Below are 21,022 nucleotides of genomic sequence, written 5' to 3'. Positions count from 1 at the left end.
ATTCCTCCTTACAGACTTTCCAACCAAGACCTGTGCTTCCCCACAGTTGGGGGTCAGGAGAAACCTTAACAGCCTTGCCTTCTCTAGGCTGCCTCAGTGTCCCCACCTGTAACACAAGGACCTCTGAGAGCCAGCCAGCACAGACACTGTGTGAATCTCCGGTTCCTGTGCAGCCTGGTCCAACCACCCTGCTTTTACCCCAAGGCCAGAGCAGAGCCAGCAAGGAATCTGGCCCAGGACCTGCCCCAAGGCCCAGCCTCTGTAGAGGAGTCACTATTGGAGCTGAGCGCTGACACCTGAGGGAATTCCAGGATGAGGGAACAGCATATGCGAAAGCATAAGAAAGTATAGGAAGAGCCCAGGAGTCAGTGTAACTGGAGCCTAGAGAGGAAAGAGGAGCTTGAGGAGCCAGCCACAGTGGGAGGCCCACAGATCCCCCTGGTGGGGGGCTGGGAACAGCAGGCCCGAGGCCTTGAGTTGTATCCTGAGGGCAGTAAGGAGCCATTGGTGGGTTTTGAGCAATGACCGGGACATGTTTGCAACTTGTAACTCTCTCCAGCTGCAGGGTAGATGGTTTGGGTCATTGGCTAGGGTGGAAACATGGAGGCCATAGAGGAGAAGGGCAGGATGGGCATGTAACTGGCACTGCCATGAGCAGAGAGCCATTGAAGGACTCACCTGGGCCCCTAGCCCCACTCAGGCTCCCAACTTGCTTCTCCCAGGATGGAGCCATGGACTCATTCTCAGTCCTCAGCCTCTGCTGGCAACCAAGGGCCCTGGTTGGGCCCAAGTGCAAAGCAGCGATTTAAGTATTGGTGCCCAAGTCATAGCTGAGTGCCTCAGCACAATGGCATCCTTCTCTTTTTGTCCTCCTTAATTTTAGAAGCCAAAGCTAAATGTTTTACTTTTACATGATTCCTGACATATGCTAATGGGTTCCAGGTGGCGCCCTGAGTGGGCGGTGCAGCGTGGCCAGGCCAGGCATCGGCGCGGGCCTGCTCCCAGAATGCCCTCCTGCCACCTGGGTTCCCAGAGAAGTGCCTTGCGGTGTGTTTTCCTTGAGGACCCCTTCCTGCTTTATCATCTAGTTATCACTCTGTTTCCGTTTGGGTGGTGCCCACAGCATGTTTCTCCCTTGCCCAGGGGATGGAAGGCTCCCAAGAGGGCCAGCGGGCCTGCCCGTCCCAGCAGAGGGCACCGCTTCCCTTCCAGGCCCTGGGGAATCCTGGGCATAGATGAGAGTGGCCCCTCCCCCAGACCCTACCAGAGCTTTCCAACCTGCTGAGCAGCGGGAGAATTTAGGTCTTAAGGGAAATGTATTCCCAGAGAATATATGAAAAGCGATGCAGTGGCTGTTCCTGCTAGTGTTGTCTGGTGACGTGAAGCATTTCATTCTTCCTTCTGGTCATTTCTTTCCCATGGCCGACTGTTTCTCAGTCTGCAGCCCACTCTGCTTTTTGTTGAATGAGAACAGGGACAGGGGCTTTGGCGTCAGACAGCCCTGGTTCAGTCCAGACGCTGCCCTCACTCGTTGGCTGCCCTGAGCCCAGGCTCTGTGGGAGCCTCTGTTTCCTCTGTGAGAAAGTGACACAAGGCTGACTTGCAGCAGTTTTCCTCCCTTCTCCCTGCTCCATGTTCCCGTGAGGGGTCAGACAGTGGAACCATTTATTTATGTCAGGCTGAACCTGCTGTGTCCATGAACTCAAGTGAGAGAAAAATAAAATGTAACTTGAACGTTTTCCTCGACTCCCTTCCTATTCTGAGCACCCAAATTACGGGTAGCACAGCTCTGCCTCAGGTCCCATAGGCTTAGTTAGGGGTGTGGCACCCCCAGGGCTTACCCCCAGGGCAAAAGGACAGAAGTCAGAGCCTCCCCACTTTCAGAGACCCTGTTGTTTACACGTGTCTTCCTTCCCCTTCGTGTCCCTATCCCAACAGGAGCATCGTTCCAGGGGCAGGAGCCAGGGAGGCTTGGCCCTCCCTCCCCACAAGGCTCTCCTGCCTCCACTGATTGGGGGCTCCCCGCCTGCCCCACACTTCCCTCAAGGCTCATTTGTTCTTGGTTCTTTCATTCATTAACAGATATTCACAAAAGCCTGCTCTGTGCCAGGCCCAGTGTTGGGCACTCTCAGAGGGGTTTATGGAAGAAAAACTGTTTGAAATGTTAACGGTGCGTGACTCATTTCTGTCTCCAGAGTTCTTTCCATTTGGCCCTGAGGCCTGGGGTTTTGAAACCCAAAAGCCAGGCACTCACGCCTGCCTGCTCTGATTTCTGCAGTTACCTCTTCCCTGCGGCACTGGGTGGAGGCACAGTGCTATTCTGTATGTACCCATTTGATAGATGAGAACTGAGGCCCGCAGGGAAAGGGACTCCCAGGATACCTGGCCCAGGGGGCTCCTCTGTGGCTGAACCAGCCAGATGCCCACTGTAGCTGATGCCATTTGCACAGCGGGGCAGTTGGGGTAGCGAGGCATTGGCAGCAGGTCCCAGCTGCTGAGAAGCCTGAGTGAGCCTCTGTGACCCGGGCCTGCCTCTCTCGGGGTTGCTGAGATGCTGGTGGGAGGAGGGATGTTCTGCAGACTGAGGCACTGGTAAGGTTTGCCTCTGTCTCTTCCTACTTCTTGTCATCTCTATCTCTATGGGTCGGATTCCATTTGGTGTTTCTGTTTATGTAATTGGTTCCTACTTGCAGTTGCCCTTCCTTCACTAGGTCCAGTGTGAGCCGTGGGCTGTCACCATTCCTGCCATTCACCATTACTAAGCACCCACATGAGCCCAGTCACTGGCCCAGGCCAGCCGCCTGGGGGCCCCTGAGCCGGTCTGAGGAGGACGGGAGATTGCTGAAGCAGGCCAGTCTGGCCTGTTTATCCCACTGGACCCCAGGTGGGGGGGAGGGGTGAGCTCCCAGAGGCTGGGCCAGGCCCCCGCCAAGGCCCCAGGGCATGGGCAGGGTCTGCACAGAGGGTGAGCAGTGAGATGGGCAACCTCAGCACGAGGGTGGGGTTCAGGCAGAACCAGAGGCCTAGTGTGAGGAAGGTGGGGGGCGCTGAGGCTTGAGGAAAGGGAGGGCTGGACAGGTGACTAGAGGGGTATTGTAAACAGAGGACACAGCCTGGGCAAAGGCCTGGATGTGGGAAGTATGGCCTGTGGCAGGAGCACGGGGAGGCGGAGTGGGCCTTAGGCCAGAGGTCAGCGGGGCCAAAGGGTGACCTGCAGCCCTGCCATGGTGTTCTCAGGCCACGTGTGCCCTCCCCAAAGCCAAGGCGGTCCAGGACAGTTGGGAGGTACAGTGGGCCCAGCCCTCCCACTTGCAGCTCATTGTCACCGCCCGGGACTGGCTGGATGGGGTGTGAGGATGTCCTCACCTGCTGACCTCACAGAAGCCTTTTCTGGATGTTGTCTGGGTGTCTCCTCCCTGTGTTCCCAAGCTACCGAGAGGCTCACTGTGCTGAGGCTGTGGCCCATTTCTGGCATGTGCTGTGCTGTGCCTCAGGCTGTGTCCACGTGTCTGGCGTCTGGGAGTTTTTATGTTCGTGCCTATGGTGGGGCTTGAGTGTCCTTGGGTAGATGCTTGAGAGTGTGTGCGCTGACCTGTGTGTGTCTCTGTGACATGAGTCCTGTGTGTAGGAGTCAGTGCTGTGTGTTGGTGCCTGGGACTGTGACTTTGGCATGTGGCTCGGCAGGAGGAAGGTGTCAGAGTAGGTGTGTGTCTGCATTTCCTGGCCTGTGGCTGGTGGCTTGATGTGTCTGTCAGCCCTTCTGTGCCGCCTGCTTTCTGGGGGCCTGGCTGCTAGCCGAGCTTCTCTCCACATCTCAAATGGTGTCTAGCCACCGCTCGGCCCTGGGAGTGCCTCCGAAATGCACCAGTCTGCTCGGTGAGCAGACTCGGCCCCCATCTGCACCTCCTACTTTGGGGGACTCCACACACCCCTGGGAGGGTGGCCTAGGCACAGGAACCCATTTCTTGCTTGGAGAGGACTTTCTGCTGGAGAAGGGACCAGCCCAGAGCCTCAGTGTGGTCCTGGTGAGGAGCGCCAACCCCACTGTCTTGGAAACCTCATCAAGGGCAGCACAGGCTGACCAGCTCTGGGAGGGCGTGTCTCTGCTGTTCCTCCGGCCCCTCTCCCTCTGCCTCTTCTGTGTCCCCACCCGGTCCCTTGGCCTCAGGCCTCTCTGGATGGCGTGAAGGCCTAGAGCAGGGGTCCTCAAACTTTTTAATCAGGGGGCCAGTTCACTATCCCTCAGACGGTTGGAGGGCCGGACTATAGTTTAAAAAAACAACAACTATGAACAAAGTCCTATGCACACTGCACATATCTTATTTTGAAGTAAAAAAACAAAACGGGAACAAATACAATATTTGTATTTGCATGTGGCCCGCGGGCCGTAGTTTGAGGACCCCTGGTCTAGAGAGTTGAGCTGATGTGAGGGGCTCCCAGCTGGCCTTGGATCTTAGGGCACCCCCTTGGTCATGGCTGCTGATGGCACTAGTGTGGCCCGGGGCACAGAGCTCGGGCGCTGGAGGCAAACCCAAGCTCTGGGTTCTCTCCTGAGCTCTGGGGCCCTCACACGTGAACTCCACAGGCCTCCATGTCTGCCTCTGTAATGAGGGGGTTGTTGTGCTGGCCTAATGGGATGGGGGAGGTTTTGTTAAGGGAGAGTTTGGCACAGTTTGGGGTACATAGTAAATGTGATTGCTGCTGCCACAGTCCTAGTCTTCCTTCTGCACACATCTGCCCCATCATCGCTTGTTCAGATGGCGCTGTGCACCCAAAGATGGACCAGACCCTCAAGAAAAGAGCAAGTAGGCCAGTGCCTTCCAGCCACACCTCCCAGGACTCTCCACATTTGTCCCTCCCCCTCCTGCCTCAACCTCCTCCCCCCAAGGACTGGCAAAGAACAGGCTCTGAGGAGACCACATGGGGACCTGCTGGACAGTAACCTCAGGGCCAGAGTCCCCCTCCCAGGACGTGGGGTGAGGAACGGACCTCAGCTCCCTGCTGGCTGGCCTTTCGAGCTGGCCAAACATAGAATTGTTTGACATCTTGGAGAAGGGTCTGGCACCACACAGTTCTCCCATCCAAATCATTGTTGCAAAGTAAGTTAAAAGTGTACAAAAATGGGAAGCTGATCCCCAAATGGCCTGCCAGACTGCTGTAACCCAATATATTTTACCCTTAAACCAGAAATGTGTTTGTTTAGAAGCAAGTCACTGGCAAATGCCAAAACTGGAGGCATTTCCTCCCCTGTCCCCACCCGTGCCTGCTCCCCAAAACCCCTCCTTACCCTTTGTGCCGAGATCCTTGCCAGAGCATGAGAATCCAGGGCCTCCTACTCTTTGGGCCATGTCAGCCGCAGGGAGGAAACTTGACATTCATTAGGCACCCTGTGTGCCAGTTCCTGCGCTGGGCATGTCCTCTTACTTCTAACAGCCGTTTGTGGTGGCTCTCATTTTAGAGAGAAGGAAAATGAGGACAGAGGTGGGAGGTGACTTGCCCGAGTTTGAGGCTGTTGGTGGGGCCCCAGCACAAACCTCAGCGTGACCTCATGACCTTCAGCTTAGAGCAGGGTGTCCCACTCTTTGCATGTGAAACAGCGCCCTCGATTCTTCCCCAGGGCCCCGTGCCCAGCCCCAGCTGGCACCGTGCTGGGCTCCCCTGAATGATCTCGCTTAGCCCTGCTACCCATGGGGGAAAGGCTCGGGGAGGGCAGGTTCTGACATCGATCCAGTGCCCGGCCCTCCCCCAGCCAGAGCTTGAAGGGCCCTCGGGCTTGGCCTGGAGGGGAAGAGGGTGCCCGCTCCCCGGCTCCGGGATGGCTCCCCCTGTCTTTTATCTCCTGCCCTGGGTTCTGTGAGCTGCACGCAGCAGTAATGGATTGCGGTGGACTTTTTCCAATTAGGTTCTGACTCTTCCCTGCCTGTTACTATAAAACTCCAGATGGTCTAGGGCTTCACGGTTGGTTCCCGGGTATTTTCCCCCGTTATTTTCATCTTCTTTGGTAACACGCCCCACATGTGGGGACAGGCCCTGTCGAGCCTCTGTGCTCCGTGCCTCAGCGGGGCTTTCTTCTTCACTGTGCCAGCTCGATCGTCCTTTCGGGACGGTGGCATTGCCTCTCGCAGGGGCCAGGCGGAAGGAGGGCAGCCTCCTTTCCTGCGTTGGCTCTGCGAGTCCTGGGCCTGGCCTTCACCTGGGAAGGGAACCCGAGCGGCAGCCCAGTTGGAAATCGGTAATGGCCCATAAGAGCCAGCCTTGTGTTGGTGCTTTCTATAGGAGTCCCTAAGGCAGTGCGAGAGTGGGTAGGCCACATGTAGACAGCCTTGCACACTACCTGATGTCAGATCCCAGCTCAGCCACTTACTGGCTGTGTGGCCTGGGGCCAGCGATGTCACCTCCCGGAGCCTCAGTTTCCTCATCTGCAGATGTGGCTGGGAGAGAGCCTCACCAGCTGGGCGAGCCTCATAAATGCAGCCCCCACAGTCCCCACCCCTGAGAGGTGCGGGCGGGTGTCACTCAGCCCCTTACATCACTCCGCACTCACCCCACCGTCACCTTAGGGTAGATTTGAATGTTTACACAGGATAAGGTAAATAATAAGAACCTGACACCCATTTTTACATTGTTTCTGGACTGTCGGATGTCCCTTCTGTTTTGTTTCCCCTCCCTGTATACCCCCCATCCATAGTAGCCACCCTGTTACCCCTGGCATGTGAGCCTTGGCTTCTGGCCACACAAGTCTGTCGTGCGTTTGGTTATTGGGGCCAGGACATTGCGAAGTCACCCTGAACAAGAGGTATTTCTCTGGGTGGGCACAGATGGCATGAGGGCCCTGGGCCACAGGATGCTACATGTACCGTGGAGTTCACAGAGAGCACCCACACACACCTGGGCACAGGTGTGCCCCTGTCACAGATGAGGAATCAGGGCTCTGACAAATGAGATGAACTTGCCCAGGGCCATCCAGTTGGGAAGCGTGGAGGCCAGACTCGCATCCAGACGTCTCTGCTGCTGAAACACAGCGGGTGGGAGATGGAGAGGACAGGCCCCACCTGTCATAGAGGGACTTGGACAGACCGGTAGGTGCAAGTCTTTGGTCTGGATACCTGGTATCATGTGGGGGTGGGTTGGGAGGGGAGGAGGTGGACAGCGGCTAGTGCCGCCACTGCGTGAGCAGTGCTGTGGGAGTGGACCAGGTGGATGAGAAGAGCAGGCCGCCGGCATGAAAGATGTTTAAGAGGTGGCGTTGCCCTGGCCCGGTGGCTGGTTGGGTGCAGAGGCCTGGGAGGGGGAACAGGCTCCTGGCTCCGGGGGAAGGTGGCAGGTCAGGGCTGGGGAGTCCAGCACGAGTCCCCCAAGTGAAGAGCTCAGGTCGCCCCACTTGCTGGGCCACGTCAGTGATGTGCAGGGTGGTTTCTGTAGAGTCCTTTGGCATCGCCACCCATGGGTTTGAATGGAGGGAGCCCCCAAACACCATTTCCACTCCCACCTCTCCTCTCCCTGCTTCCTCCACTCTGGCTCAGCAGATCCTTAGCGTCTCCAGAACATGCACCCCCTTCCCTGTCTCCTGCACGCCTCCTCTTCTCCGCCCCCCCCCCCCCCCCCCCCGTTTGTCTAACCACCGATGGGGAACCTTTTTTCTGCCAAGGGCCATTTGGATATTTATAACATCATTTGCTTAATATAATCCACTCAATATAAATTTATGTTGCTATGAAGAAAGCTCGTACGTTTATTGAATGTCGAGTCCCGCCTGCGGTTGCCTTGGCAAGGCCAGGCCAAATGATTGCTCAGGCTTATACGGCCCGCGGGCAGACTTCCGCACCCCTGGTCTAAACCCTGCCTAGGCAGCAAGGCCCAGCTCCTCCGAAGAGGTTTTAGTGGTCCCCTGGGTTCCCCCAGCTGGTAGCCCTGTGACCAGCCCCTTCTTAGGTCTTAATACATTTTCTCCTGTTTTGTGGTCTTTGTTGCCCTAAAGTCTCAGCCCCCAGCTGCCAGGGGCAGCTGAGTGAGGCAAGAGGATGTGAGTCAATGAGCAAAAACATGAGAGGTTAGTGAGTGGGTGAAAGGAGTGGGTGGTGGAAGGATGGAGGGGTGCATGACAGGAGTGAGGAGGGCAGCTGACAAGGTTGGGGGTCATGGAGGGGAGTGAACCAGAGGCTTTTAGAGCCACGGCTGGTCCGGCGTTGCTGCCTCATGTTGAAGATCGATGGGTCACTTCTTTCTAGAAAAGATGGCAGGTCGGACTGTGGCTTAGTCCAGGCTTCGTGCCCTCAGGCACAGTGGGAGCATTCCCCTCTCTGCCCCCTACGTACAGATACCTAACCTTTGCGATTGGCAGGGGGCATCCCAGGAGGTCTGCTCTGCAGGGTTGCACACCTGGGCACTGACAGCAGGGGGAAGGGTCTTTCCAGGACAGAATCTGCCCTAGGACCTCAGGGAACAGGGGTGGGAGACGAATGCCAGGAAGGCCGTCCCCTGGTACAGACCCCATGGCAGCATCATTATAGGGTCACAGTGACCTTGCCTGAGGGGCCCATCCTCCACCTGCTACAGGGAAACAGGCCCAAAGCGAGGGATGTGCCTATTGCAAGGGTGGGCAAACTTTTTGACTCGAGGGCCACAATGGGTTCTTAAACTGGACCGGAGGGCCGGAACAAAAGCATGGATGGAGTGTTTGTGTGAACTAATACAAATTCAAAGTAAACATCATTACATAAAAGGGTACGGTCTTTTTTTTTTTTAGTTTTATTCATTTCAAACGGGCGGATCTGGCCCGAGGGCCGTAGTTTGCCCACGGCTGGCCTATTGGCTCCATTTCTGCTCCAAGATCCACATTTCCATTCTGGCAGCATCTGTACCGCATAACCCAACAGTGGTGGGGCCCCTCTCCCTGCTGCCCACCCAGCCCCCACACAGCTGATGGGCGGAGCCCTGCAAACCATCCCCACCCCAAAAGTCTGCCTCGCTCTCATCGGACATGGAGGCTGCTCCCGGCACCCAAACGGTCCCCATGAGCTTGGCATGGCAAGAGCGTTAGGGCAGGCCAGTCAAAGGCCTCTGTTCTTTAGCTCTGTGGGTCCGTGAGACCTGAGGTGGAGCGAGGACAGCCCAGGTCTAACTGGGGAATAAGGTGAGGGGCTAAGGAGTAAGAGGTGGAAACAGGACATGGGAGCCCATCACACCAGTGGGACATTATACACACGCCCCCTCCAACTGGGCAGAGGGGCAGCAGGCCTGGGAGCGGCCACCCCAGGCAGAATGCCGCTCCACTACTTATTTGCCCTGTGACCTTAAATGATAGTTACAACGACAATATTGGGCAGGAACTTGGTGTCCAGATAAGCACTTACTGCGCATTATTTCATTCAGTCCGTGTTTGGTAGAACTCACCTGATTTTACAGACAAGGAAACCGAGGCTCAAGGAATTGAAGGGACTTGCTTGGGATCATTCCTAAGTGGAGCAGCCAAGACCAAAGTCTGGTCAACCCACCCGAGTCTGTGTGTGTGACCGCAGTGCTGGTCGCCCCTGCCCCCCCCCCCGCCCCCTCAGTTCCCGACAGCGGGGAGGAGTAGTTGTCACACAGGCTGTGGAGAGGACAGATCGTGCGAGTGACAGCATCGGGCCGAGCAGAGCCAACACACAGGTGCTGAACCCAGAAATGTTCCTGTCCTCATCTCTGCTCGTTAGCCCATCAGTGCGGTTGTGGAGTGGGGAGGACTGCAGGGACCACACACCCACAGGGCCCCTGGCATGACTGGGATATTGGCCCTGAGGGGGTGTTACTCTGCCAGAGGTCCCCGCAGCATCCTCACCCAGACCAGTCCTGATGGGCAGCACCCCTTTCCCACCTGCGGCTACTACCTCTGGTTCTACCCAGAGAGACAGCCACGCACCCCACCCCCCCCACCCCCCCATATCAGGACAGCCTGCTTCTTATACCCCAGCTTGCAACTCAGCTCCGGGAAGTATCGAGGGCAGGACAAGGCATGGGCACAGGGTACAGGCACAGGTATGGTGTACCTTGATGAACACTGGAGGGAGGAAGTGCGCTCACAAGGGCACATGCACCCCAGGCCCCGGCATCCCTGTTCTTACCCCCATTGGATGGCATGTCTAACCCACCCTTTGCTCCCTGGCTGAGATGCCAGTCCTGCCCTCAGCCTGGAGGCCTGGAGAGCAGGCCACAGTGAGTGTGCAGGGAAACCTAGCCCATGTGTGCAGGGTGTGGCCAGGGAGGGCTGGCAGGTTGGGAAGGTTGAGCAGGGGAAGTAGATGTCTGCTAAGTGGAGAAAGGAAGGACAGGGTCCAGGGGAGGGAACAGCTCAGCCAGGAACTACTGTTCAGGGCAGTTCAGTAGATCCCTCCCTGTGGCTACAGCATGGCACCTGGTGCATGCAGGTGAGAGGGGTGTCGGACGACTGTGAACAAGCCACAGACCCAGGGCTTTTGAAAAAATGTATGAATTAAATTGTCAGTGAGTTGGAAGGGAAGGTGTCCGAGAAGGGGCTCAGCCTTGGTCTGGGAGCAACCGTGCTGGGACAGAGGGCTGGCCAGGCAGGCTCACAGACCCTGGAGGGGAGGAGATGACACACCGATCTTCAGAGTCAGGTGTGCTCCCCCCGCATCTCCCCTACAAACTCAGAGAAGTCACACAGCACATGAGAAGTCACTGCCCTTCGGCTTCAGATGCCTGCCCTCCCGGCTCGGGCCAGAGAGGAATAAAGGGGTGAGCTGAGGCCCCCACCTCACTTTGGGATGAACTTGGCACAAGGCCATTGGGGGAGAGCAAGGGGGCAGCTTGTGGCCTGTTTACTCCCCCAAAAAGGGTTTCCTTATGGTTTTGATACATGGAAAAGGCACAACATCTGGAAGTAGGAAGCAGAACAGCCTCTAAAACCCAGCTGTGGGCGGCTTGCCTTGGACCAGCCCCCAGGGAGCTCGACCCGCACGTGTGGCCGGGCTTCGAGGGCGAGGTGTGAAGGGAGCTCGCCCAGGCTGGCCGTTGTCTCTGGGTCCTGTCCTCACCTCCGGGGCACTTCTGGCCTGGCTTCCGCCCCGGCTTCCGCCCCACCCCGCCACCTCTGCCTCGGGTCCAGCCCCAGCGACTGTTATCTATGACGCCACACCTGCCTCTCCCCCCCAGTCCCCGGTCCCCTCTCCCAGCCCCAGTCACCAGCTGCCAGTGTGTGTGTGTGTGGGGGGGGGGGGGGGGTCTTCCTCAAGTGCATGTCTGACCTGTGTCCTCCCTTCTCAAGGCGCTTTCGTGGTCCCTGTCCCCAGGGTGGAGCCCCCACTCTCTGGCCTCTGATCTCCTGTAGGGTCCTCACCCACTAGCGCCCACCCCACACTCTCACATGTACCCTACACCCAGCCACAGAGGGGCCGCCACGGAGACTCTGCCCTACCCGCACTGCGTGCCCGTGGCCTGCCTCCCCTCGGCCTTCCTCTTGGTCGCCTCCTCTTCCGTGGTGTCCTGGGCATTGCTCAGGGCTCAGCCGGGATTGAATGGAACAAATGCACAGTGTTGGGGTGACTGACGGCGTGTCTCGCCCAGCACATACCGCCCCCCACTCTGTGCCGCCTCTCCGTCCCCAGGCGGTGGGAGCCGCCTCTGTGCTGCTGCCGCCTCCGCCTCCAGGACAGCTGTGGCCGCTGTGCGCTGCTCCGAGGGTGTGCGTGCCTCCCCGGGCTCTGCCCTCCTGGGGAGGGGACCCAGGTCTGGGCTCTCTCTGCCTCTGCCTCCCCCCAGCCTGTGTGGGGAGTGACCAAGGTGCTGTACTGCCCAGATGGGGACACGGACCTCTCAGGGCTGAGAAATGGGCTTTAAAGCTGGGAGATGGGGGCAGAAAAGAGCCAGTGCCCAGCTCAGAGAAGGGGGAGCCACGTCTTCCAAGTGTGGACACAGGCAGAGAAGCCCGAGCGGACGGACCTTTTTGGGAGCACTGGCCCCAGGGACACGGCTGCCCGGCCCAGAGGCGTGGGGTACAGGGGTCCTGATCTGGCAGGCAGTCCAGCCCTGGCCTAGGGAGGGAAACCCACGGCTCCAGAGAGGGAACTGGCCTCCTCTGGTCGTCTCCTCCCCTAGGGTCCCTTCCCTGCCCTGCCCTGGGAAGGCAGCTGCTAGCAGAGCCCCCTGGGCGTTGGCATCCCACGGGGGTCTGTGTCCTCTTTGCCTTGTCCCAGCCCTGTGGCCAGCACAGGAAGCCTCATCCCTGAGTGGGGGTGTTGAGACCCAATACTTCATGGTTGTCAAACACCCAGCACCAGGCCTGCAGCGGCCGAGCAGGAGCAGGTACTGGTCAGTGTTTGTCTCCCCTCACCCACGGCAGCTCCGCAGGGAGGGCAGGCGGTGGGGAAAGCAGGAGGGAGGGAGCAGGAACCGGTAGACCACCTCCGCCAGGTGTATTCAGCTCCTCTGAGGGCTCGGGGCATTGATGGATTGTTACTAGAGAGAGGACAATCCTTGCTGAGGGACTTGCACAAACAAAGGCTTGAAATTGCCTGGTGGGTTCTGTTGTTTCCAGTGTGTGTGTGGGGGGGGGAGCCAGGAAGGGCAGGAATGGGTGCGAATGCCAGGCCCAAAGGCTTTAAGCAGAACGCACGCAGGGTGGAGAGGAGGGAGGGGTGGTTAGGAGTTAGGGGGTTCCAGGGAGAGTCGGGCCTGGGCAGTGCCTGTGGACCAGGGCAGCCTGGGACCACAGGGGGTGCTGTGTTTGTTGCTCTCAGTCCACCCCACCCCCTCTCTGACCAGCGCCTCAGGTGTTGGTGCTGCACCTACTGCATGCCCACTGCCCAGCATGGGGCCTGGTATGTGGGGGGCATTGGACGGCTAAACGGCCAAACAATTAATCAAGGACACTGAGTGTGCAATGTGGCCGCTGTTCTGACAGCGGTCAGTGCCGGTGCTGCGCTCCGATGGACAGACCCCCTGACAGCCAGGGCCCTGCCCCTGGGCTCTCGAATCGCCCTGAGTGGTGGCCACAGTCTCACGTTTGCAGACAATGAAATGAGGCACAGGGAGGTCAAGGGCTGTCAGACCCAGGGCTGTATGTGCTCCAAGGTGCCCCTGCCATTCGGCTGTCCGGGCTGGCCTGTGGCGGCAGCCATCGTTCCCAGGTGCCACTGGGGCAGGGATCCTTCCGGACCCACAGATGGAAAGACCACTGTCTTCTGCAGCCCAGAGGCCATGTCTAAGTCAGGGTGCCTTTTCTCTGGACCTACCAGGGCTTCCCAGATAGAGTCTGGGCCCTGAGCACGTTACGGGGAGCTAACCGGGGCCTGGAGACCTCGGACAGGACGGATGGGGTGTGAGGAGTGGGGAGGCAGAGGATGCTGGGGGCATGTCCAGGTTGGGTGGGGGGCCCTCCGGGGCTGCAGAGCGCCCCTCACCAGCCTCTCTCACAGTTTGAAGGCTGCAGCAAGGCCTTCTCGCGGCTGGAGAACCTCAAGATCCACCTGCGGAGCCACACGGGCGAGAAGCCATACCTGTGCCAGCACCCGGGCTGTCAGAAGGCCTTCAGCAACTCCAGCGACCGCGCCAAGCACCAGCGCACCCACCTCGACACGGTAGGCCCGAGGGAGGCGGAAAGGGAAAGTGGGGGGACGTGCACACTCCCACACTTGTCTAATGCAGGCGGGAGCCGGGGCCTGCAGAAACCCCACTTTCATCCTGGAGCCCAACTGACATTTCAGGCAGGAGTACTCTTTGGGGAGAGAGGGAATCCTGTCATTAGAGGGTGTACTGGGTCCCTGGCCTCTGTCCACTAGTGACCTCCCATCTCCCACTGTGACAACCCGAGGTCTCTCTGGACATTGCCAAATGACCCTGGGAGGAGATAGTAAAGTCTCCCTCAGGTGAGGACCACTGTGGGTTCTGCCGGGGCACCAGCATCCTTGCACCTCCCGAGGGAGAGGCGGGCTCGCCATCCCACATCCTGTCGCCAGGCCTGAGTGATCAGCCACCCCCAGAGCAGGCCCTCCCTGCTCTTCCCACCCCACTTCCTCTGTGGAGACAGGCTGTTCCTCACCCCTGAGCCTAGTGGGTGAGGAGTTGGGGTGAGCAGGGCCCAAGACTCCGGCCCCTGAAATAGTGACCTGGCCGAGGTGCCTGTCCGTCACCTCCTTTCCCTTGTTTGTGCCAGACAGTGAGGTGACCTGCAGCTTCTCACAGGGCCGTCCGAGGGTGCGCTCTGTGCTCACAGTCCTCGGCGGTTACGAGAGCACTCCCGATGGCCTCCCGTGATGGCACTGAAGGCCACTCAGAGGTCTCTACCCCCGTTTCCCAGGTGAGGGAAGCGGGGCTCTGGGAACTGCAGTGCCTGCTCAGCTGGATCGTGGCAGAGCTGACTTGGGGGTGGGCCTCATATAGTCTCACAGGGCCTGGGAGGACCCCAACCCTGCAGGCCTCAGAAGGCGGGTCTGCAGCCAGAGTCCACGTCGGGGCCCCTGCCTGTGTCCCTGCTCTTCATGCACATGTTTGGGGAGCTCTGCAGGTGGGGGGCCGGGAGACCTGAGTGGCCGTCCACCTCAGCCTGTCCAGGGCACAGGCATGCAGATGAGGAAACAGAGGCCCAAGGGCAGCCAGCCCCTCCAGGGTAAGCTGGAGGCCATGAAACGGCAGGGTTCAGAGCGAGGGTGGGGAGGGGGGCGGGCTTTTGGTCCAAGCCCTTTCTTCTATTGCTGGGAAAACCAGGACCCAAAAAAGATGGGGGGTGGCAGAAAATAGCAGGGTCATGTTTGGGTCCAGCTGAGCCCAGGCAGCATGTCCTACACATCTCCCCTCAGCCCCCATATCACACAAACCTTCCCCCACAAGGTGGGCTCCATTATCCCCATTTTGCAAAGAAACAGAAACTCAGGGAGATGAAGGCATTGACTGCCACTCAGCGGCTAAGTGGCAGAGCTGGGGTGCAGCCCGGGCCTCTCTTACTCCAAGCCCAGGGCCCTTGTTGGGGAAGCAGGGGTGCCTTGTGGAGCTGAGCAGACAGGACGAGGGGAGGAAGAGCCCTGTCCTCAACCTGAACCCGACCCCCACCACCTCCTTCTCAGGCTGCACTGACACAGGCTGTGTTGGGGGCATGTAGGGAGGTGGGGTGCTAGCAAAACCCCTGCTGTCATTACCTTCTTGTATGCCTAGCCCTTGCCTTTGGGGCCCAGCCCAGACCCCTGCTTACATCTCCCAGAGGCCACAGGCAGTCCCAGTAGCACCAGGCCTCTCTGCACCCCTTCTCCCAGGCCTGGCAGTCCCTCCAGGGCTCTCGGGGTCACCCACCCTGACTTACCCCCTTCCTCCCTCCCTCTGCACTGCATTTCCTGGACCCAGCCCCGAAGCAACAGGCCTCTGGCCCACACTAGGCGTGTGAACAGCTCGGGGCTAGGACAGGTCAGGCCCCGAAGGAGCCGTTATCTCAGCCTTCATTGCCCCAGAGGGTCCTGGGGAAGCCCTGGAGGTACAGCCGCCAAGCCTGCCCCTGCCTGCGCCCATCCCACGTCAACATCGCGAGCAGCTCCGTGGGGCGAGGCTGCTTCCCCAGCACCCAGAGGGTCAGCCCCGTGGAGTCTGGGTCTTCTCTCCAGAGGAACCCGGGCCTGTCCCCACCTCCCCTCTGGCACCAGAGAGCATGGATTCTCTCCGTGGGCAGGAAAGTGGTGGGACAGCCTGGAGAGGACCAGCCTGGGTCCTAACCCTGCCCCTCCACCTGCCCCTCCACCTGCCCCCAGGGGCCCAAGGAATGCCGCCTCTCCTCTCTGGGCTGTGTCCTCAAACACCAACCTTGCCAGAGAGAGATGGGAATCGATGGCAGTGACGGGTGTTTAGCCTGATGCACCGTCCGCACTGCAAATATGAGTCCCTCCTTGCCTGCCCTATGACGCCCTGACAGAATGCGGGCCAAATCCGGCTGTGTCCCAGGCACCCAGAGAAGGGTTCAGTTCTTGACTGCACAGACTCCCTAAATAAACCACTGTCCTACTCTGGCCTCAGTTTCCCCATCAGCAAGATGGGGCTGATCACCTCCTTTGCCCACTTCTCTGGACCGTTCAGGGCGGCGGATCGAGAGGCAGCAAAGCCTCAGCCTCGGTTTCCTCATCTGCAAAGTGGAGAGGCTTCCCCAGGGGTCGTGTGAGCCTGGGCGAGCAGGGACAGCAGGTGCTCACAAGGCCTGCAGGGAGGGGCGCTCGCACCAGAGCACTGTGGAGCTCAGACAGGCCTGTGAGCTGCGGGGCTACTCCTCACAGCTGGACCCCAAGAGCCCGCATGAGGACCCAGGCTTTGGGCCTCGGCAGGGGCTCCAGGCCTGGGACTTGGCTGCTGCGGGGGTACGCGCAGGGTTTCCTGAGGGCGCCTGGGGGAGCTGGGCCGGAGGAATGTTCTGCACACGTCAGGCCCTGGAAAAACAAACGCAGAGATGGGCCTGGTGCCCTTTCCGGCAAGTGTGCTGCACGCGGAGCTGTTTGTTTGCTTTTTGACAAAAGCGTGTGGATTTGTATCAGCATCCCCAAGGGACAGAGCCTAGAGCCGGGCAGAGCAGAGAGCAAGAGAGAGAGAGGCTCGGGATGGGCTGAGGCCCGTGAGAGAGGGGCTGTGTGTGTGTCTGTGCATATGTCGGGGTGGGGGTCAGGCCTGTGGAGCGGGGCCCTGTGTCTGTCTGCATGTGCATGTATGCCTGCGTCTCTGTGAGGCTGGTGGGGGGGCAGGTCTGAGGAGGACTGTCTCCCATCCGCCCCATACCTTCCTTGCAGCAAGGCAAGCCGCTCACTGCCCTGTCTCTCTTTTTGCTCTCCTCCGTTTCTTTAACTGGCAACTCTCCGTGGCAGCACCAAGGTATGGTTGTCTCTTTCTGCTTTCCTCTCCCCACGAGGTGGGTCCGAGGCCGACCAACCTCACCAGGGTCCAGAGGGCTGGGTTACCTTGAGGTTTGGTGGGCACAGCAATCCCTGATACTTAATCCACCTCTTGCAAACATTCTCCTGACCCTCTACCACCACTGGAGGCCAGAGGGCCCTGAGAAATCAGAGCCACTGGATGTGTAAAAAAGGGAAGCCCGGGGGAGTTCGAGCCCAGTAGCCGCTGGAGTCCCCAAGCAGGGTGCTGTGGAAGCCCCTTGGGAGAGCACAGAATCCAGTGATGCCCACAGAACCCGGCCCTGGGTCAGTCCTGGGGCCTGAGAGGAACCAGGTACCCTCCCTGAGAAGGAGGCTGGACAAGCCCAGCAGCGCAGGTGGACGGTGCTTCCGTGGGAAGCTCGAGAGGTGGAGGCAGAAGGAGAGTCGAGGTGGGCTCGGAGGGGAGGTGATGAGAGCCAGAGGCAGCGGCAGGAGGAGAAGTGAAGACTTAAGCAGGGCCCAAGTGACAAAGGGTCTTTGTTGGCCAGCGATGGGCTGTGTCCAAGGGCACCAGGGGGGTCATGGAGGGTTTGGAAGAGCATGGCCAGCTCTGTGAACCAAGGGAGGCAGTGGGCATGGATTTGTTCAAGGAGAGCAATGGAGCCCCAAGGGTAAGGGGCACAGATGCTCAGCCGCCCCAGGTCTGTGTCGGAGACCCACTTCCCTCCTGGCCTCCCATGATTGTCGGGGAAGGATCAGAGGGCAGTCTGGGGACTCTGGCGCCATTGCCAGGGGTGGTCAGCTGCTCCTAGCCAGGGGTCCTGCCATACCCCAGCCTGACCCCATGTCTATGCCCCTTGCCCCATGCTGTCCCTCTCTGTTCCCCTCTCCCCTTCTTCCTCCCCCTGCTCCTCCTCATCGTCCTCTTCCTCCTCTTCTCCAAGGCAGCCACCACACTTCACTCCATGTGCCCTTGCTGCCTCTCTGCAGCTCTGGGCTGTGAAGGGTATTCTTCCTCCGAGCCAGGGTAGAGCGGGGAGAACCCTCCGTGGGCCCCTTCTGCAGAGGAGGAAAGTGAGACTCAGAGAGGAGAGGCAACTGACCTGAGGTCCCAGCGTGCGGTTGGCTTTGAGACGCAGACCCCCTCCTTCACTACCAGGCCAGGCACCTTCCCCACAACCCTGAGCAGGGCTGGCTCAGTCAGACCCCTTCGGGCCAGGGGCATGGAGGGAGGGACGGCATGAGCTTGCAGCCTGCCCCTCGCCAGTCATCCTCCCCACCGCGGGTCACACAGCAGGACCTGGGGCCCGGCAGGTGGCCCCTCACTCACTCACCTCTGCTCTCTGATGTTACAGAAGCCATACGCCTGTCAGATCCCTGGCTGCTCCAAGCGCTACACGGACCCCAGCTCCCTCCGCAAGCACGTGAAGGCCCATTCGGCCAAAGAGCAGCAGGTGCGTAAGAAGGTAAGCCGGCCTCTGTTCCAGGCCCAGCTCTGCAGACACCCCCACTGGCCTCCCGCCCCATGTCCAGCCTCACGCCAGGAGCCCACACTGCTTGTGTGCATTCGCCCTTCCACTCACCAAGGGTGCTGCTGTCCATCGTCCACCATCTGCCTCACACCCCTCCTCAACCCCCGCCAGCCAGCCAGACCGCCCAACTCCTCTCTCATCCCTCTGCCCACTCACTGTGGCTCACCTATTAAACGTTTGACATCAGGCACTGTGTAGGGCTCGAAGATGCATAAATGGAAAACCATGGTCCCCATCTTTAATGGGGACCTGGTGGGTGACAGACAGACATAGAGTGAATTCAGTATAATTTAATAAAACCTGCAGGAGAGGTATGCAGAGAACAGTCAGGGGCACAGAGAAGCGGGCCGTAGCCCGTCAGGGTGGGAACAGGAGGGTCTCAGAAGAAATCACACCAGGAGCAGGGGTGTGAGATCCGGAGCCAGCCTGCCAGGCTCTCCCACTACCCTGTGGCCTGGGGCACGTTTCTTAGTACCTTCCTCCTTCATGCTCCTCAGCTGTCCACTCAGGCAACTGAGAACTTCTTCCCAGGGTTGTCACAAGGCCTAAGTGAGTAAATAAATGCATGTGGAGGGTTTAGAACAGCACTGGGCAGAGAGGCACCAGTGCCAGACTTTGAGGGGCAGCAGGGAGGGTGGTGCCCCTGACCAGGACAGAGAGTCTAGGAAGGAAGCAGGTTTGCAGGAGAAAGCAGCGGGTTCTGTTTGGGACAGGAGTGTGCGAGCTGCCGAGGGGCCCGGTACAGCGGAAGGGACGGGGCTGCGACTTGGGGCAGAACCGACTGGCTGGGTTTTACCCATACTGTGTAGGACCACTGGGGCATGGGATGGCCACACCTGAGAGCCAGGAGGTTATGGGGCAAAGAGAAACATCAGGGCCCAATCCGGGGTGTCGGCGTGACAGAGTGGGAAGAGCCCATTCATTCGCTCAGGGATTTATGGAGCACCCCTGTCTTCCAAGCGCTGTTCTCAGAGCTATGGGTACGGCCGTGGATAAAGCAGAGACAGGGCTGGAGGCTGGAGAAAGCAGACGCTTTAGTCACGGGCTGGGGGTGCCAAGAGTGGGTGCTGGGTGGAGCAAGCCGTGGGAAAGACAGTCGTGGGGAGACAGCGGGCTTGAGACTTTGGTCTTCATCCTGCAGGCAGCGGGGCCAGGAAGCGGGAGAGCAGAGGGGACATGGTCAAAGCAGGCACCTTCAGCTCGGGGGTAAAAACACCACATCCCGGGAATGGAGGGCGACTTAAACTCAGCCCCGTGTCTGGTGCTTCTCAGACTGTGTCTCATTTAGGCCTAGGAAGTGGGCACTATTTTCCCCATTTTAGAGATGTAGAAACGGAGGCTCAGAGAGTTCACAAATCTGCCCAGGTTGTGCAACATGGGAGTGACGGAGCCAGGGTCCCATGCTAGACCCAGCATCTCCAGGGCCTGAGCTCTCTCGACCCCTCTCATGGGAGGGGCCTGAGTGGGGACAAGGACTAGCCCAGGCTCCATGCCAGGGTTGTCTGTCCCCGGCGGCCTGGTGCCCGAGGACCCGAATCCTGCCCTGGTTTTCCCAGGCCCCATGCTTGGCTCACGCCAAGCCCCAGGGACCTGGAGCCTCGAGCTGCAAACCTCCCAACAATAAGCATCCATTAGAGCCATCGGGGATGATGTATCTTTCTGGGTAAGGCGACCCTTGTATTATGACAGCTCCTTGGCAGCCCCACTGCGTTTCAGAGAGAATTAGAAATGCTTTTCTCCCTTAATTCTCCTCTCCTGCTGCTCCTAATCCGATCGACATTGCGGTCTGCAAGGCATGCTTAGGCCCTCTTTTGCCAGAAACTTAATTTACATGGAAAACAGCTGCTGGGTCAAGGAGCTGAGAGCCCATTGGGAGGCTGGGCATGCCTTCCCCAAACCTGGGTGCTGGCCCTTCTGGCTGAGAGGGTGGGAAAACCCTCGGGGCTGACTCTCAGCCACAGGGCGACAGGAGGCACGGCTCTCGCTTTCTTTGGGTCGGGTTTGTCCCTGGTAAAATGAGGATTTGGACAAGTCAGTCTTCAGGGTTCTCAGAGTCGGGCCTTGGGATTTCCCTGGGAGAAGGGGCCCTTCCCATCCAGGTGCACGCCCACGCCTCACCCAGTGTCCCTAGGGCCCCGGTCAGCCCCGCCCCTCCCCACCTGGCCCCATCTGGAGAGGTGCCAGGCTCTAGTCTGTCTTTAAGGGACAGCTGAGGGTTGTTGGCCAAAGATGTGCCAGCCCAGACTTGCTCTGAGGCAGTGACCTCAGGGCCATATATGGGTCGAGTGCCCACTGTGGGACCCTGTGAGACTCAGCCAGCTGCAGTCAGCGAGCCCTTCACACGGCACATGCAGCAGGTGTGCTTGCACCATCATTTGCTGGTCCTCACAGCAGGCGGGGTGAGGGGATTATTGTTGCTACAGGCAGGGGAGGGGAGAGCCAGAGAGGCATTTGTCCAATGTCACACAGGGAAGAAGAGGCGATGGAGGAGGGTTTGAACCCAGTCCTCTGTCCCTAGCCCTGGACTATTTCCGCTGCATCTATGCTAAGAAAAAAGAAAGATGGTGGGGGTGGGATAGGCAGGAGGGAAACGCTCTATGTACTCTATTTCACTCCCACTCCATCCCTTCACACTGTGGCAGCTACGGGAACGTGCCCATG

General features: G+C 59.1%; 1 protein-coding gene across 3 annotated transcripts in view; it reads left to right on the top strand.

The window, feature by feature from the left end:
* GLIS1 (GLIS family zinc finger 1) overlaps positions 1-21,022 on the top strand; it is a 223,670-nt gene that overhangs the window by 190,678 nt on the left and 11,970 nt on the right. For all 3 annotated transcript variants that reach the window (XM_070403339.1, XM_070403337.1, XM_070403338.1), the window contains 2 exons: positions 13,410-13,571; positions 18,185-18,295. In XM_070403339.1, the coding sequence (XP_070259440.1) occupies positions 13,410-13,571; positions 18,185-18,295 (273 nt within the window). The remainder of the gene's footprint in view (positions 1-13,409; positions 13,572-18,184; positions 18,296-21,022) is intronic.

This window comes from Myotis yumanensis, unplaced genomic scaffold (assembly GCF_028538775.1).
Source record: "Myotis yumanensis isolate MYYU_CA2020_CCGP unplaced genomic scaffold, mMyoYum1.0.hap1 SCAF_2, whole genome shotgun sequence".
Taxonomy (NCBI): domain Eukaryota; kingdom Metazoa; phylum Chordata; class Mammalia; order Chiroptera; family Vespertilionidae; genus Myotis; species Myotis yumanensis.
The sequence above is the reverse complement of the archived record's forward strand: the minus strand, read 5'-3'. Positions and strand labels throughout refer to the sequence as shown.